Consider the following 17,951-nt stretch of genomic DNA (forward strand, 5'->3'; position numbering starts at 1 on the left):
GTAACTAACCTATTCCGGACCGTACCAACTCGTCTCGCCGGGGGTGTCGATTAGCAACGCGCGCGTGACACAAAGACAACGCCACCAAGCGCGGACGCACTTAACACAACACACGAAAATAAATCACATCCTCTCATTAAAACATCGCGTCTTCGCCTCGCCCTGCCATGAAAAGTCCACGTTTTGTGCCCGAACTCATCCCCGCCCAAAGGCGTCCACACGCAAACACCCCCTCCCGACCACTCGGATGTTGGAACGGCCCTAAAAATGCACTCCCCGAGTCTCGTTACCTCGGCGACTGAGCGCAACCGAAAGAGACTGCGACCTGAGATCTCTTAAAGTGGCCACGGATTGCCTTTGGGGGAGGGGGGGGTGGGTGTTTATTGGTTGTTGTTGTTGTTGTTTTTGGGGTGTGGCGACCCGTCTCGAGGAAGAGGGGAGGTGGGTTTAGGGGGTTCGCGGTGCCCCTCTGGGGACCGAGCGGCGATGTCGGGGTTGGTGGGCCACGGAGAGACGCAGCGAGTCGGGGGCATCCTTCTCAAGGTAGTTCACCTCTCGCCATTCACTACTCATTCACTCTCCGTGGCTCATTCGCTTTTCATTCTCCCAAGCTGCTCTTCATTCGCTCCTCGTTCACTCCGTATTCGCGACACAGTCGCATTGCGGCCACCAATTTACTCTTGATTCACTCTGCGTTGACTCATTCACCTTTCATTCGCTCGTATCCTCTGACTGAGCGCGTGGGGTGTTCGCTCATTGATACTTTCCGAATGATTCACTCGTCGTTAACTCATTCACTCTTAACTCGCTCATTTCACTCCTCACGGTTCGCATTCTCGTGAGCACAGTTGGCTACGTACGGAGCGAAAGAAGTTCAGCATAGTACGTACATTCACGAATTAAGCGCGATATTCGCTATTCATTTAACTCCTCATTCACTCATCAATCATCTCACTGTGCTGTCATTACCCAGCCTTAATCGATACGTGCGCAGGGTATTGACCACTCGATATTCACGATTCGTTGCTCACGTCTCATCATTCACTCTTCGTCGTTCACGTTCACTCAGGACATATTCCGTACTTCTAGATTTGAAGCTTTCGTGACTGCAATGATTCATATTCTTAGGTTTTTTTCGGTAAAGTCACGTAGGTAAAAACATTAAAAAGTAAAATAAAATAAAAATCACGACGTTTACCATTATATAAACGGAGTGGTAGCTCCTGCAATCTCTCATTTACTTGATACAGCTGTCGTGGCTGTGACGGTACCACCTGAAGCCGGAAGCTTGTGTTGCCTCCGAAACGTCGTGCTTTTTATTTTATTTTACTTTTTAATGTTTTTACCTACCGAAAAAAACCTAAGAATATATTCCGTACTGTCATATGGTACTCACTTTTAAAGACATTAAATCTCAAACATTAACCGTCAATAAATACCCACGGCATTCGCTCTCTGTTATTCAGTCACATTCATATCGCTGTAGGATATCTAGACACAGGGGGGGGGGGGGCTTTAATATCAGCTGGATCGTTGACCCAAACTTTATTTACACACACCACATCGATCCGTACCCTTCGCTATGGGGCTGTAGCTCTTAGTCACTTGTTTATCACTGCAGTTTCGAGGGCGCCACGGAGGTGAAATGTTCACTACCTCGCCAGGTATACAGGCGACCCTGACGCCTGCTGTATATTTGGAGTTTGCATGTTTTTCCCCCTCCGTGGTCGCGTGGATTTTTTTTCTCCCCCCACCTCCACATTTAGAATCGACGCCACGCGTTTCGAGTATTTGGTTCGCTCGAAAGTTGCACGCGGAAAGCCACCACGTTGAGCTGTCATTTGTGGCCAAGTCGCTTCTGAAGAACAGCTACGCGGCTCAGTGGGCCTTAGGGGCCGGCCATAAATGACGTCACGCACCTGGGGGGGGGGGGTCGGACATTTGTGACGTAGTGTGAGGAGTGTGGGAGGGGGGTTGAGAAATGTGACGTCTCATCAAAATGCCCAACTTTAAATAAATATAGACAACACGTTCTACTTAATTAAATAGACTTTTTAACAAATGTTTTCTCCTACAATATCAGAGTGCAGCGCCACATCAAATACGCACTACAATGACAATAGTTTATAGCGATTTGAAGAATGTTTTATTTTCAAAATGGAAATATGGTTTTGGGGGAGGGGGGGGCAGAGCTTTGTGACGTCATATTTCAGGGGGGGGGGTCTGACTTTTTGTGACGCCGTGTGACGAGGGGGGGGGGGGGTCAAATATCGTCCATAATCGCGTGACGTCATTTATGGACGGCCCCTTGTTCCTGAATCGGCGCTGCTGAAACAATGCGCTCCCAGAGAAGGGCGAGTTTGCGGCTCAGAGACAAGATACACGACGGATACTATTGTCTTTTTTATTGATTTAGATACATTATTGGGTGACTCAATACCCCCGGTAAAATGAATAACGTTTAGGAGCCTCGTAAACTGAGAACGTGAACGTTGCTTTGATGACTGCATAGTGCTCCCTCTAGCGGCGAAAGTCTTACATTGGGTGCATGCAATCTCTTCCATGGTTTGCACATTGCCGAACAATGCACAACTTTATATATATTCGTGTCTGTGTATAGGTGTGTGTGTGTGAAAGAGGAGCAGTAGTGTAGTGGTTAGCGCGCTGCGCTACGAACCCGGGTTCGATTCCCGCTCACGGCCAACACCATTGTGACGATTATTTGAACCGGTCCTGGGACTCCCCTATGTCGACTCAGCCTCGAATGGAGTACCTGGTGCGATGTGTAAACATCGCCACTGGGGAGACAAAGGCGGCCGGGCGTGGTGCTAGCCACCCAACCCCTCCTGTGCCGTGCCGGCCTTCATAGGTGCTCGCTAACAGCACTTGCCCCAACAGTCTGTTACAGGCTATACGGGGGATCTTTGTGTATGTGCAACAACAGGTTCACATCTGTGTGAACCTGTGGTATTAGGACTTGTACTGGTTCCCTCCTCGGTCGACTCAACCTTAAAAACGAGTAGTGTACCGTGTCTGATACAGTGAAAAACAGAGGCGTGGTTCTTGCTATACGTACACAACTCTGTCGTGGCCCAACAGCCTGCAAGGCAATTAGCAGTGGAGCCTGGTAGGTATGGGTCCCGGTGCAATTAACGAAATGCGGGGGGAGGGGTGGGCATCTGTACAATTCCCCACCACCACCTCTTGGTAGGCCCTCTAACCCATGGACACTGGTGCAATTGCACCGCCTGCACACTCGCTCGCTAAGTCACTGATGGTTATGGTCGTTGTCGTTGTGCTGCACCCTGTGGCTAACATAACTGCATCGATCTTGATTTGAAGCTTTCGTGACTGCAGGAATCCATAGTCTTTGGTTCTTTCGGTAAAGTCACGTAGTTGGAAATAAAAAAAAATATTTTATAACTATTTTATTTTATAACTGCATTGCTCGCTTTCAGATGTTCTTCTGTGACCGTCTGGAATGCTCTTCCTTTCGAAATTAGGAAGCCAATGCACTTTTGAATCTAGATTGAAAACCGATTTCTTTAGAACTGCTATTTGGGTTTAGTTTGTTTCCCTTCCCCCGCACCTCCGATTAGCTGCGTACGTTGCGAAAGAAGTTCCAACATACGTACGTGACGTACCCGTGCAGGTGAAGGAGGACCTGGTGAAGCTCAGGGACGGGCTGACTCACATCCGCATCCATGGCGACGGAGAGGTCATCGACATTCAGGCCCTGGATTCGGCCATCCTGAAGACGGAGACGAGAATCCAGGTGTCGTATGCAGATAACAAAGAAAATATACACGCAGTATAAATTGCCACGCTGCGTTGGCAGGGGTGCACAAGTACAAATAACGAAAGCTTAAAATGTATTTAATAGACGACGTTTTTGTTAATGACCATTTTTAGGGCAATATTGTTGACTCATGAGTTTTTGACCTGCCCTGTGTGTAGTTTGATCGCTTTCTCTTCGTGCTTGTGGGTTTTCTCCGGATACCATAAACCCTTCCAAGTTAAACTAAATAATTATTTGAGTAACTGGTGACATACGAGAAGTGGAAAGTTTCTTTAAACAAGTCATGGGGATTTTAGGAGGCATTCCGAGGTAAATAAGGATACAAACAAAAATCATAAACTATTAATATATCTGTGTTTGCGCTGTGCAAATCAACCTTTTTTAACCTATTTAAAATATTTGAGCAGCTTTTTACGTAATATTTTAATATGCCTCTGCAGTACGGTTCAAATTGCTCACACTAAGTATTGCACTTACCAACAAAATATCATAAACAACGGAGCGGGTGTTTTAAAAATGCATGGTATGTTATTACATGCTTTGAATCATTGCATACTACCCACTGCGGCGTACGGTTCAGAAATACGGTCATTCTGCCCAAAAAAATTGAACAAAAACTGAAAATGGTGGAGAGATGCATGCTTGGAATTAGAAAGAAAGATGAGCACGTGGATGAGAGAACACACGCAGGTTAAAGACATACTTACAACTTTCTGGGCTTGGGCAAGACTCATCGCTAAACGGGATGATGGCCGTTGGTCAAGAACAGTGGTGGAGTGGCAGGCGAAGTGAAGAATGCACCCGAGGAGGATTCCCACTGAGGGGAGATGGAGCGATGAAACAAACTCGCGTGCAGGTGGTTTGTTACGACGCTGGATCGCGACGAGATTGCGGATGGCCTGGGGGAGGCCTTCACGCAGCAACGGGCCGACGGCGATCGTCGCGACGACGCGAGTTTTATTTCGTGTGAGCCATTCGCGAGGTCACAGGTTACTTTCGGCATACCCTCCTGCTCCCTCAGTGCTACGCGGAACAGTGCCTGGACTCGCTCAACAGCCAGGTGCTCACGCTGCCTTCGCTCGACGAGACGGGCACGCAACGCGAGGCTTTCATCCAAAGGTGCTTTGAACGTCTCCGTCTCGCCGGGGGGACGAACTCTCTCGCGCGAGGTTCCTCTTTTGGCTCGCTACGTTTCAGTCAAAAAAAATGTTTGGAATTTTTTTAAACGTAAATATGCAAACCCCTTTGCGCTGAGATGGCGTTCGTAAAAGTACCCACATATCTACGAGAAAGGGAGTCGGGAAATGAAGCATGCCTTTGTTAAATCTTATTCACGACCCGTTGTTGTTGGTCGCCTTGCATTTTTGGCCTTATTTTTATTTTACTTGCCGATGAAATCCGCCTGCCCCCCCCCCCCACCAAAAAAAAAGCCGTGCAATTTTAGTTTTAACTTCCTCCTTTTCAGCGACCCCCTGAGCGAGGCCCTGAGGACTCTACGGAAGCCGTCAACGGGACGGGAGGGTCGCGCGCTGGAGTCGCACAGCTCGCCCGGAATCCGCGTAAGGCTCCCTATCGATCCGTGCACCTGACCTCGACCAAGGGTCCGCTTGATAACCCACAGTCGTGAGTGATGTCACCGGAGCCGTTAGGAAGCCACTGGAGCCGTGCTCTTTTAAATCGAGATTTAACACTCATTTTTGTCGGACTGCTTTTGTGTTTAGTTGGTTGTCCTTCAGCCACATCTCGTACGGTGCGAAAGAGGTTCAACAGACATACAGTCAGCTGGGCTCGGTGGTGCACCTCTCAATGCAGGGCTTTAGTGGCTGGGGCCGGTGAGTGGGAAGCTCAGAGATCAAGTGTGGTGTGAGTGACACCCACCCGCAGTGCAGAGGGGCAGTAGAGAAGATTAGGTCACTCTTCAATTGTGCCGTGTTTAAGTGTTACCCCCCTTTTTACATGTGAGCTTTCTCCACTTTGCAAAATATTTTATGCTACATCCTTTGGCATGACCTTTTGACCCCCGATGATATTATTCCGATTGTGCTATTGGCCTCATGCCGTGCGGCAAAGTATCTCATCCGCATTCTCACAGGGCAGTCAGGTCAAGTGACAAACGAAATTTACGATGATGGACATTGTATCTAATTCATTGGTGACCTGGCCATGACCATCAACTCACCACACATGTGAGATCCCAGTTTAATCACAGGTGGCTGAATACTGAATTAAAACTCTTAGGTTTTTTCGGTAAAGTCACGTCGGTAAAATAATAATAAAATAAAATAATAATAAATGAAAATAACTCAATTAAATCACGACGTTTCGGAGGCAACACAAGTCTCCGTCTTCAGGTGGGACCATCACAGCTAAGAAGAGGTGTTAAGATGTTATATTATATTATACTATTATATTATTTTATTATGTTTTATTTTCATCTTCTTGGTTGTTTCGGTAAAGTCACGTAGAAGGGAAATAATAAAATAATAAAAATAAAACAATAAAATATTATATTATTATATTAGTATATTATGTTATTATATTATTTAATATGTTTTATGTTTATTATTTTATTATTTCCCTTCTACGCGACTTTACCGAAAGAACCAAGAATATGAATCCATGCTGCAGTCACGAAAGCTTTAAATCGAAATTTTACCCTGGTCCTCCTCATCTGACGCAGCTGCGGCAGGCGATGGAGGCGAGGATTCTGTCGGACCCCGAGAACCCCCAGAACAGACCGCTGTTGTGGGACACGTACGGCATCCAGTTGCCCACCGTGCGGAGGCGCGAGGCTCAGGTGAGGCGGCGCTCCGTCTCCGTGCCGCGCCAGCGATCCGGGGTGGCCACGGTGCCACCGTTCACGGCAGAGTACGGCGATTTGATGGTCACCGCGATGCGTCAATGTTTTAACTTAAATTTTTTTTTGCGGGTGTGACTGCGTGCATGGCGTTGTACGTATGTATGTGTCTTGAAGGTCTTTCGTACTGTATATTTCGCCAACCGTGCTAATCGTAGCTGCAGGGTAAGTACAAAAAACTAAATTCAGTGAAAAAAAAGTTTTCAATTTAGACTTTAAGGGGAGCGGTGATGTAGCGGTTAGCACGCTGCACTGCGAACCCAGCGACCCGCGTTCGATTCTTGCTCACGGCCAACACCAGTGACGATTATCTGAATCGGTCTTGGGCCTCCCCTAGGTCGACTTAGCGTCAAATTAGTACCTGGTGCAATGTGTAAACATTGCTCCTTAGAAGCACAGCCGGGCGTGGGTCCTGCCTACCCACCCCCTCGTGTGCCGTGCCGGCCTTCGTTAGGTGCTCGCTAACAGCACTTGCTCCAAAAAGTCTGCTAAGGCTATGCAGGGAATATTTGCCTTTGACTTTGCCACCAGTTGTTGCTTAAGTTGCCCTCCTGCCACCTGGTCCCTGTCAGACGGCGACTTTAGAAGTGTAAAATCTCGCTGGGGTGTTTTTATGCAGTCACAGCCCGAATAAAGTTACAACGTGAATTGTATTCATGGCTGTGAACATCTTAATTCATAATATCAGCCTCCCTGAACTTTGTACTTTAATTGTATTTTACATTTTTATCGCCTTGATTTCGTGCTTTGCCGTACCCCGAGTAGGAATAAAGATTGATTAAATGTTATTCAACTGTGGTTCACTCAACATACGTCTGCCATGAGCCGTCTAATCGCCGCAACTTTACAATCTCTGTCGCTTATAATGCACGTGCAGGCAGAAAATTATCACTTGGTGTAACCACCTCACCATCAATTAATCTGCAAGATGTTTTACATAGCACTCATTTAATGGGTAACAGCTATTGTCTTTACAACGTATTCTTAAATTTAAATCTTTCAATTTATTAAATATCTTGTCAGGAAGTTAAATATTTAAGAAATCTTAAGTGAGCCACCGTAATTACCATGAAGGGATATTTAGCAAAAAACTGACCACACAAATATCGTGGATCTTGTATTGTGGGATGCACATCGTGGCATTGCCGCACCCAGAAACGATTTGGCGTCTCGCGGTGTTGACGCAAACTTTCCTTTCGTGCTGCCAATATGCTCACTTTATTTCGGCAAAGTCACGTAGAAAATAAAATAAAATAATAATAGAACACGACGTTTCGATTGCAACACAAGCAACCGTCATCAGGTAAGAATGAATGAGAAAAAACAAACGTAGTAAACTTAGAAACACAATGCAACACACAACACAGAGAGCCGGACAACACAAACAACAGCAACACCACACCTGACAGCAGTTCACGAAAGCTTCGAATCTAGTTTTCACTTTATTTCCTCGGCTTCACGCGGCATTTTTTCCCCCTCCTCTCCTCTCCTGGCAAGCTAGGCCCTGTTAGCGCAGACATCTGTCCTGTCTTGTTTGGCTGCCCGTCCTGATAGCAACATCCATCTGCCCGCGCTCAGCACTCGTCCCGAAAAGTCAAGGGGAGATACGCCCCTGCACTGTTTGTCAGTGGACCCGCGAGAATGATTAATGGTGTGTTTTGTGGCAGCAGGCTATCCGTAAACACAAACCCCAGGGAACATGGCAGACACTTTCGAAATTTCCACTTCGTGGCAGTTTTTCTTGCGAGATGAAATGCTTCTTTTTGACAATGTGTAGTTTTTCAAATCGGCGGTGCGGAGCACTCAGTATCATGATATGCCGCAGCCTGACTGTGGCTCTTCAATTTTTGTTCAGCACGAGTTTCTGGTAAAGTTAGCAGGTAATGCAGCCTACAGTATGCAGCGAATGTAATGTGCATGACTGATGTGCATGCAAATGTATGAAAGCATTTTAAGCGCTGCTGTGGGGTGTTCATCATCATCATTGGCCACAGAGCTGGATGAAGGCTATTTTCCACCTCTCTCACGGTCTTGCGATGCAACGATCCATCTTGCTCCTCCTTGTACACGAGCGGATTCCATCGCTCCATCTCCACGGGGGATGCCCTCTCGGGAGCGTTCCCTCCTTTGACTTCCACTCCGTTGTTCGTCTCGACCAGCGGCCATCACCGCTTCCAGTGATGTGTGCTGCCCATGCCTCTTTAGTTTTATAAAAAGTCATTATGATGTCAAGTGACTTGTTCTCTCATTGTGGGTTCTCCCATCTTTATGTTTTTTTAATCCATGAGGCATTTTATACGATATATATTTTAAATAAGGCTTTCACCTGATTGGCATCTGATTCAGCAAAATTTGTTTAAATAAGGAAAGTGAACCAATTATATGGCATTTATGGTTTCATCATCAGAGCGAGATTTATTATTGGCAAGAGCGCTCTCTGTTCATGACAGGGTCCCTGTTCATCTTTAGTGGTAAAAAAAAGCAGTGAAGACAACGCAACTAACGAATTTTGTCCGTGTGTGCAAAACGAAAGCGCTTATGTTTTACGTAAATATTTCACTTTGCGAAGCACGCAATGATCTCTGGGTCGCAAGCATGGCTTCTGCACGAATACAAGCGTCACAGCGCTTGCAGCTACAGTCAAGCAGGGGGCACTGGTGCGTTCATTTTCCTGAGTTGGGACTTCCTGGCAAGAACAATAACGCGGAGTTATGGCAGAGGCACCGCGACGCGTGTCCCGCCATAAATCACATCTTCGGCGCCGCGTATCTACTGACCGATTTTTCTTCCGTGGGCTCCCGGTCTGTCTGACCTCTGCCACGCGGCTTCCCGACGTTGCTGGGCTCGGCACACATCTTCGCCGTCGTCGTCGTATTGGCGCTTCAAAATAACGCTACCGGCGCGCGGAATAAATTCCACGGGTTCTTCGCGAACGGACGCCGCGAAAGGTCGCGGAAAGCGAGGTTATGCAAGTGATGCGACACTGGAGAGAATGAAATATAACGGCAACCAAAAAAATATATAGTTTTGTTCGGGAGCGTTGTGACGGGTAATTGATGGCTTTTATGTTGCAGTCCCTTGGTCCGTCTCGTTCAGCTTCTTCCCGGGAGGCTTCTGAAGAGGGGGATTCCTGAGCCCCTCTCTGGCCGCCCGCCCCTCCACAGAGGGCCCATCTCTCTGCCTCTGCCTCCCATCCCTGATAAGGATGGCCGAGGAGGTGGGTTCATGGTGAAAGAGGCAGCTGCCGATGCACGTGCAGCATTTTTATGGGCACTTGTGGAGATGACTATCATCACCACCACCACCGTCGTCATCATCATCACCATCGCTTTAATTTGTACTGCGCCTTTTGCACCATATCTGGAAAGCACCCCCATTCCCGAAACAATCATTGTACAGCAGAGTAACGCTCTAGTATTATGTTGGTGTTATAATTTTCAGGTTTATCCTGTGGGGCATTCCAGAATTACGCTTTCAGGAACCGTGATGCAACGACAAGTCAATGCTACAATCATTAGTTGTATCGCCGCAGACAAGATCAGCTGGCCAGGTTGAAAATGTAATTAACAGCTTTGTGAGTTATTGAGAGGTGATAGAAATGAGCACTTTGAATTCAAGTGTGGGTATTTCAAAGCCAGCGCACAGTTTCCTTGGCAGTCCGTAGAACGTACTTCGGCTCAGGTGTAAATTTGTCCATCCGCTTTCCTCTGAATAGTAAGAGTTCCGTTGAATCATGCACAGCAGATTAACACAAAATTGTATTTGGATGGCAGTGTGTGTATATTATTATTATTACTGGACAGCTGGCAGAGCCGAATTTCACGTGACTCTTTTTTTCAGGATGTGTCCTGCCAAGTTTTTTTGCAGTAGGAGGGCGATGATTTCTATGTGTATTCCAACACAATGGCCCACTATTGGCGAATGACGTCACGCGATCTGTAACGGTCACTGTGAAGTGGGCGGCACGTAGTATTTTTTTTCACGGTGGATTTTACCCGGCAGTATTATGCAGGGTGGCCGCTGGATTTGAACCTTGAATCCTCTGCGGCAAGCGGCGGATGCGCTCCCGCTGGGTAGGGTCACCTCCCAAGGTGTATAACGCACGTATGATAGCGCACGTCCAAGCCTAACGTACTGCCGATGTATTAGGGTCAGCGCTCTGAAACCATTTACGTCACGGACCAATTTTGCAACGCGATATGTGAATGATGGAAAAGCTGGTCACAGCCCACCAAGTGTCTCCGCCAGTGGTTGTAAATCAGACGCAAACAGAGCAGCGGTGTAGGCGGGCTTTGATAAAGAACGCAGTTGGTTCTGGTCAATATGAATGTGTGCTGTGTGGAGCGGAGTCACTTGTGACCAAATCACCAGGAATGCACCCCATATACTCACAGCTTGGCAGCTGAACAGGTTTGAGTCTGGATAATGCTTTGAGGGGTGTCCACCGTGCATAAAGCGGGAGCCGCAGGCTGCTGCAGGACCACGTTGTCAGCACATGGCAGTGCGGCAAAATCAATCGTTGTGCTGTACTATGCTCCAACACCTGCGCTCCCTGCCTTCACCAACCGGTACAGACTGAATTGAGAAATATGGTTAAATAACCCCTAAGGCACGCACCGTGTTGGGAGGTCCACAACCAGAAGTGGACTCATCAAAGAGCCTCTGCCATGTAGATGCTCACATGTATGTAGATGCTCACATGTATGTAGATGCTCACATGTATGTAGATGCTCACATGTATGTAGATGCTCACACGTATGCGGAGTGCTCTATGCTGCAGAGGAATGTGGGTTTGGATATCGCCTGTGTGGTGCGTTTCGTGATTTTGTCACCAGAGGGAGTGAGCTAACAAAAGCCTCTGGTTTGCCGTGCATTACGTTGAAAAGGCCCTTCCAAGTATACAAACAATATTTTTTTTATTAAAGGAAAATTTGTCAATATGTGTGTCTGTTCGAAATGTTTAGCATACTTCCCGACATGCAACAGACTTGAGATTTGGCATGTGGGTAGCTTCCAGACTTACACAATACAAAAAGTATAAAAATTGACTTTTATATTTTTGGGGGGGGGGGGGGGCAATAATGGATATAATATATTGCACGGCAAGTGAGCGGTGACGTCACACCTGTGATGTCACCCGCATGCGGCAGCGTCACGCATTGCGCCTGCTGACGTCACGCATCCCCCCCCCCAAACCCTCCGGGTAGGCCGTGTATCCCGCACAAATGTGCTGTGTAGCTGTCTCGATGTTCTAAGTCAACGCGACTAATTTCAGCTCGCTCCTAAATATAAAGCAGAAACAACATCTGTTTGTGTGAAGCAGCAAAAACTCTCGAACGCTGAGCTCCGACGTCACGAAATTTGCACAGCTCATGCTGTCTGGAGTTTCTAAGGGAACGCAGTCCCTCCCCGAGTTGCCTAAATCGACCTTACACGTGGGTTAAGGTTGAATTTCCTTCAGTGAAAAACATCCGATTTAGTTAAATTGATTAGTTTCGGCTTTTTTTATTTCTTGCAAGCATCACTTTTTTTGCAGGGTTTTTCAGTGAAATAAGGGAATATTAAATTAATCCTAGATAAGAATCCAAGTCCCGGGCAAAGCCGGGTAGGTAAGCTAGTGGACAATAAGAATCACGGGGCGTGGAGTATTGACGCAGTGTTTAACACATTCTCCCACCTTCACTGATCAACATGATGTGCGGAGGTCTTTATCCCGTGGCGGATTAACGGTGTAATGATCACCAAATCCTCAATTCCTCTAATCTCAATGAATTACAGTAATTTGTAATCCCTTACACTGGAAGCAAAAAGCCTGTCTTTGATTTTTCTACAGAGCAAGTCTGAACATTTGTTATTAAGTTCTCTTAAGAGTCCAGTCCATCAGGATTGCATGCTGATCACATTTAGCAAGCTCTTTGGAACATCACTGTTTTAAGTCTGTTGCAAAACTGGCTCAGACTCAAGCATGGATCTCGAACATTCTACTTCGAATATATATTTATAGAGCGCCTTCCCCGAAGGCCTTCCCTGAAGGCGCTCCACATAGCTTACAAAACTGTGGCAGAATAGAAATTATTTCAATGGTTGTGTACAAGGGTTGAGAAATGAGTGACAGCGATAGAGGGGTACTTAGGGATCACGAAAGGGTAGAGGAGTGACGGGAAGGAGTGGAGGAGGGTCGAGGGCAGGGAAGAGGAAGAAAATTGGGCAATAGAGAGAAGGTGGAGCTTGAAGAAAGGAACAGAAGGAGGTTAAGGAGGAGGACTGCTTAATGTACAAGGGGACGTTAATTCCATCTGCCGGTGACTGGTTCCAGGTCTCTGGGCTGGAGGCCCCAGTGAATCGGTGGTCGCTGTATCGATTGGGTTCCGTTGAGGGACATCACTAAATGTCGCACAGCTAAGTGACAAGTGAACATTGGAAAGGTATTACCAAATGATGACTAGCAATTTCACTCGCAATAATAATAACAACAACAACAGATTGCTGTATTTAAATTATATTGCATATCTTACGTGATGCCAGATGCCTCGTCGTATTTTAAGGTTGGCAACTTCTTACTGCGCACCCAAAACAAATCCAGCGGCTTTAACGCGCGCGTGAAACCGCCTTGTGGTTTGTTTATTTATTACACAACAACGCTCGTAGCGGATGTTCTCGACGGCTTTTGAAGTTGTTCAAAAATATGTTTCGCCATGCACGTCTCTCCCCTGCGCTAAGCAAAATTGAAACGCTGACGCAGGGCGGTGGCTGAGGGTGTTTCCTCAACGGCACCTGGAAGTCATTCAAAACTTAAAATAGGGCGTTCGGTTCAGAAGAGGTGAAGTGCCTTCCACGCGACACACTGGAGTGTTTTGCGGGATATTGCGTTTTACCATCTTGCTCATTCTGCTTGCGGATTTTGTGGCCCAGTCACCTTTGTGCCGCTGTTTTAATTTTATGGGACGGTATATTAAAGGAAACTGGAAAGATATTAGAATTAATAGGTGCGGTTATGAATGTAATTTATACGTGCTCACGGTCTCCGCGTAGGACAATATGCGGGAGTGGCTCATCATGTGTTTTAGATGTGATTCTCGATGTAATGGCATGTTATTTGGCACAGATTGCTCTCAATATGTCAGTAACAGCCCCCAATGAATTGTAATGCTACTGGCCGGATTACATACTTTTGTCTAATGTCACACTCGGAATGCTTCAGAGACTCTGCCGATAATGTTCGTCATGTGATCGCGTTACAAATCACTGCGGAAATAGGATGGAATGTTTCAGAGATTGGGATCATTGGCCAATTCATTATTGCCCCGGACTAAAGTGGACTAAAAGACCCCTCTGTGCATAAAAGAAAGAAAAAAAGGAGAGAAAATCGGACGCCTCCTCCCGTATCAATCCCATCCGTCCTCCCCGCGCAGCGCCAAACGCCCGGCGCGTTATGAAATATAATTGAAAGCAGCAGCTTGAGTTGTGGAGATGGGTTTTGGTTATTACGGGGCACTTGCAAAGAAATACCGCCGGACGTTTAAGGAGATGCCTCGCATAAAACGGGCCCGTTAAAGGGGAATCGGGCCCGCAATGCGCGCCGCTGAGTAATAGCAGTCACGGCTCGGTTCCCTTCAAACGGCCGTCGAATGGCGACATCGCGTCGGATTGAGTTTGAGATTAAAATAAGATAACGCTAATCGTGTTGGGCCCGTGGAGGGCTCATTAAGCCGACGTGTGTAATGCATTTCGTTGTAGCGCCGCCCGTATGTTGCGCGGCGGTAAATGGGGGAACGCGGTAGCACGAGATTGCTTTTTCTCCCAGTGGGGCTTTGTCGATGATCTCCTTAATGTCCCTGCGTATGTTGCCGGCGTCTGTTCAAGCTGGCAGCATGTCCCTTTTTTTTGTTGCGCCCTCCCCCCCCCCCCCCACTTTTTCCCCTCTCCAATCCTTTTATATTTTTCTCTCTGCACCCACCCCCCTCCACACCCCACCACTCTCCTGCTCCTTCGCGGGTTAATCGTAAGGCGAGATGATACGTTACACCATGGGACCTTGCCCGCAATGTGGCTATGAACCGTACGAAAGATGAACTATGGGTTGTAAGTAGCGGCGTGCCCGGAGTTTTGACAAGGCCTTTTGTTTTTTGTTGTAAACGTGACTCGCACTCTTTCTCTCTCTCTCTCTCTCTGTGACTACTCCGTTGCTGTCGTGCTGTTTCCAGGGAAAAGTTTGGTTCGGTATGTCGCCAGGTTCGTAGTGGGGGGTCGGGGGGTGTGGGGGTGTGTGGGGGGGAGACCCCCCCCAGTAAAGGTGCCATGTGAAAATTTACCCACAATTCCCAGGGAGCGGCGTGCAATTGTAATAACCATCGCGAGGGAATAAAAATAATTAGGTGTGCGAAGAAAAAGTGGACTTGCCGTAAAAGATGTTGCACAAAGCTGTGTCCATTGGAATGATAATGTGGCGTATTTGATAGCGGAATTTCAGAAAGCCGGGAATAAACATTCATTCAGAATGTCATCACTGAAGTACACGCGCTGTGCTATGCGCCCGTTTATACAACAACGCAACACTGCTCGTTTATACGACGACGCACAATGCAAAAAAACCCAAAAATCACGTGATCGATTTATTCCGCTTCTCCGGAATCTTTGATTTCAGGGTTTACCGCGGGCACTTGCCTCTTTGACGTTTATCGCGCGTGCTTATGTTTAAAACGTCATGTCAAGTAATTTACCAGCTGTTTCCGACCATCATTACATAAAACACCGCTGTGTAAAAACTTTATTGTGTAATGATTGCGTAATGAAAAAAATTCGCGCGTGAGAAATAACGTCGTTTTTCACTCGAACACAAAAAAAAGGAACTTTTGCGATCGCAGTCCATCACGCGCGGGGCGCACCGCGCGGCAGAGACTCGGGACGCGTCGGGCTCGCCGCTGTCACCCGCCGCTGCGTGGCTCGTGGTCGCGACCGCGCTCGAGGAAGGAAGGCAAACAGCTTGGGGAGTCGTTGGGGGGGGGGGGGTGGTGGTGGGTGGGGGGTACACTCGGTGCTACGGCAGTGAGCGCGCCAGATGTTCGGCTGCAGAGGACACTCGCTCGTGGGTCGTTATGGGTGCCGGTGAACCCCTTGCGTGCTCGGGGGCTCCGTCATCGTCGCCGTCCCCACCACCCACCCCACCCCAACCCCACCACATCGCCCCTCCATCCACTTCTGCCCGATCCCTCCCCGTCTTCCGCCACTGCAGCATACGCTCCGTATTTGTTGAATCTTTTGCCCTCGCACCTTCCCGTCACGATTGATTCCTCTCCAAATGCTGCGTTTACTCCAGGGAGAGCGCGCACGTGTCCAGAACAAACGCCCTGGCACGCGTCGACGAACGCTGGGGAAGTGGAGCTCAATGATCAAGACAGGGAAGAATCGGATCATAGTCTTGGTTCTTTCGGTAAAGTCAAGTAGACAGAGTCTGAATGACTCTGTCTACTTGACAGACCTGTTCTCCACCTGAAGACGGCTGCTTGCGTTGTGGCCGAAACGTCGTGAGAATTATTTTATTATGTTTTATTTTTATTATTTTATTATTTTCCTTCTACGTGACTGTACCGAAAGAACCAAGACGATGAATCCCTGCAGTCACGAAAGCTTTAAATCGAAATCAGATCATAACCAGAGGGGTAGCGTGCTTGGCATGGGCCCTGGTGTGAGGGATGGAATTGAGCCGCCTCTGTCTCAACTTCCTCCCACCATCGTCGCCTGGCACCTAGGGCCCCTGCGTTCCGTGGGCCCCGGTGCAGTTACACCGCCTGCACACTGGCTCAGCTACGCCGCTGTGCTGCTGAACAATATGCCGTGTTCAAGCGTTACCTCCTACGCACGGGAGCAATCTCCGCTCTGCTATTATTGGTCTTCTTCCATTTTAACGTTTCGCGGTTTGATTCCTCTCGTGCTATCGGCATCATGCTCGTGAGGCCAAGTATCCTTTTGGGGCCGTCCATAAATGACGTCACGCACCTACGGGGGGAGGGGGGGTCAGATTGTGACGATGTGTGACGAGGGGGGTTTGAGAAATGTGACGTCACATCCAAATGCGCAACTTTAAATAAATATAGACAACACGTCCTACTTAATTAAATAGACTTTTTAATAAATGTTTTATCCTACAACATCAGAGTGCAGCGGCACATTAAATAAGCACTACAATGACAATAGTTTAAAACGATTTGAAGCATATTTTATTTGGGGGGGGGGGGGCAGAGCTTTGTGACGTCATATTTGAGGGGGGGTCTGACGTTTTGTGACGCCGTGTGACGAAGGGTGGGGGGGGGAGGTCAAAAATCGTCCAAAATCGTCCAAAATCGCGTGACGTCATTTATGGACAGCCCTATTGGCATTCTCACAGAGCAGTGCAACGTCTTGTGCTCGGCACACGGAGGCATCGTCGAATTGCTCCTGACATCTCCGAGTGAACCACTTTTTAAATCCTCGCACGAAAGTCGAGACAAACGTGACGTAGTTTTGGGCCGCGCACGTGACCACCGGTGGTGGAGCCTTAGGTACAGCAATTGGGCGGACCTTTGCTCGAGGCCGTACGGACACAGCCCATTAGGTTAGAATTGGGTCAGCGCAGGTCATGTTGGGTCAGGAGGATCCTGATGCCCTCGAGGTAAACAAAAGCTTGGCCATACAATTTATGCAGTTATTTATTTATTTATTCTGGATAGCCTCAATTGAGTCTCAAGACTACTTCAAGCAGCTCTTGCATGAGGACATTTGGCCAAATTGTGGGGGGGAAAAAACTGTTGGACTGGCAATTATTGTTGGGGGTTTTTTTTTTTTACGCGTGACTTGTTGACGTAGAAAAATGTCAAGATGCTTGTTCAGTTAGAATTGCACGTGGCCATGCTGTTATTTAGTCGGACTTAACTTGCGCCCGACCAGCTTGCTGCGTGTCTTCCATGAGTTTTCACAATTCCATTCAAAATGTCCCGTCTTGTCTTTATTGTTTCTTAGATTTTGTTCAGTTTTGTTCCCTCCGTTAGTGCTCATGTAAACATTGGTACAGAATTAGCATGAATCTAAATAAAATATACATTTCTTGTCAGCATGAACTAATGCTGTATAAATCAATGTTTTTATTGCATCGCATTGAATGTAATTGAATGGCACATTGCTTTACTGTGACTAAGTGAATCGTATGGAACGGTGAATACCTTGATGAGTACGGGGTACTATATTCTTTCGATTATAGAGCCCAGATTGTAGCCGGTGTCAACAAAGTTACGTACAGACTACTGGATAATAAGACGCATT

General features: G+C 47.4%; 1 protein-coding gene across 1 annotated transcript in view; it reads left to right on the plus strand.

Moving 5' to 3' along the window:
• The first annotated feature begins 441 nt into the window (after window positions 1-441).
• IQCH (IQ motif containing H) overlaps window positions 442-17,951 on the plus strand; it is a 69,200-nt gene continuing 51,690 nt past the window's right edge. The window contains 6 exon segments of the mRNA XM_061558336.1: window positions 442-543; window positions 3,653-3,775; window positions 4,821-4,918; window positions 5,265-5,358; window positions 6,480-6,596; window positions 9,753-9,873. Of these exon segments, the coding sequence (XP_061414320.1) occupies window positions 487-543; window positions 3,653-3,775; window positions 4,821-4,918; window positions 5,265-5,358; window positions 6,480-6,596; window positions 9,753-9,873 (610 nt within the window). The 5' untranslated portion in view covers window positions 442-486.

The sequence above is a fragment of the Lethenteron reissneri genome, chromosome 24 (genome assembly GCF_015708825.2).
Source record: "Lethenteron reissneri isolate LAM-NWPU_2019-01 chromosome 24, ASM1570882v1, whole genome shotgun sequence".
NCBI lineage: Eukaryota > Metazoa > Chordata > Hyperoartia > Petromyzontiformes > Petromyzontidae > Lethenteron > Lethenteron reissneri.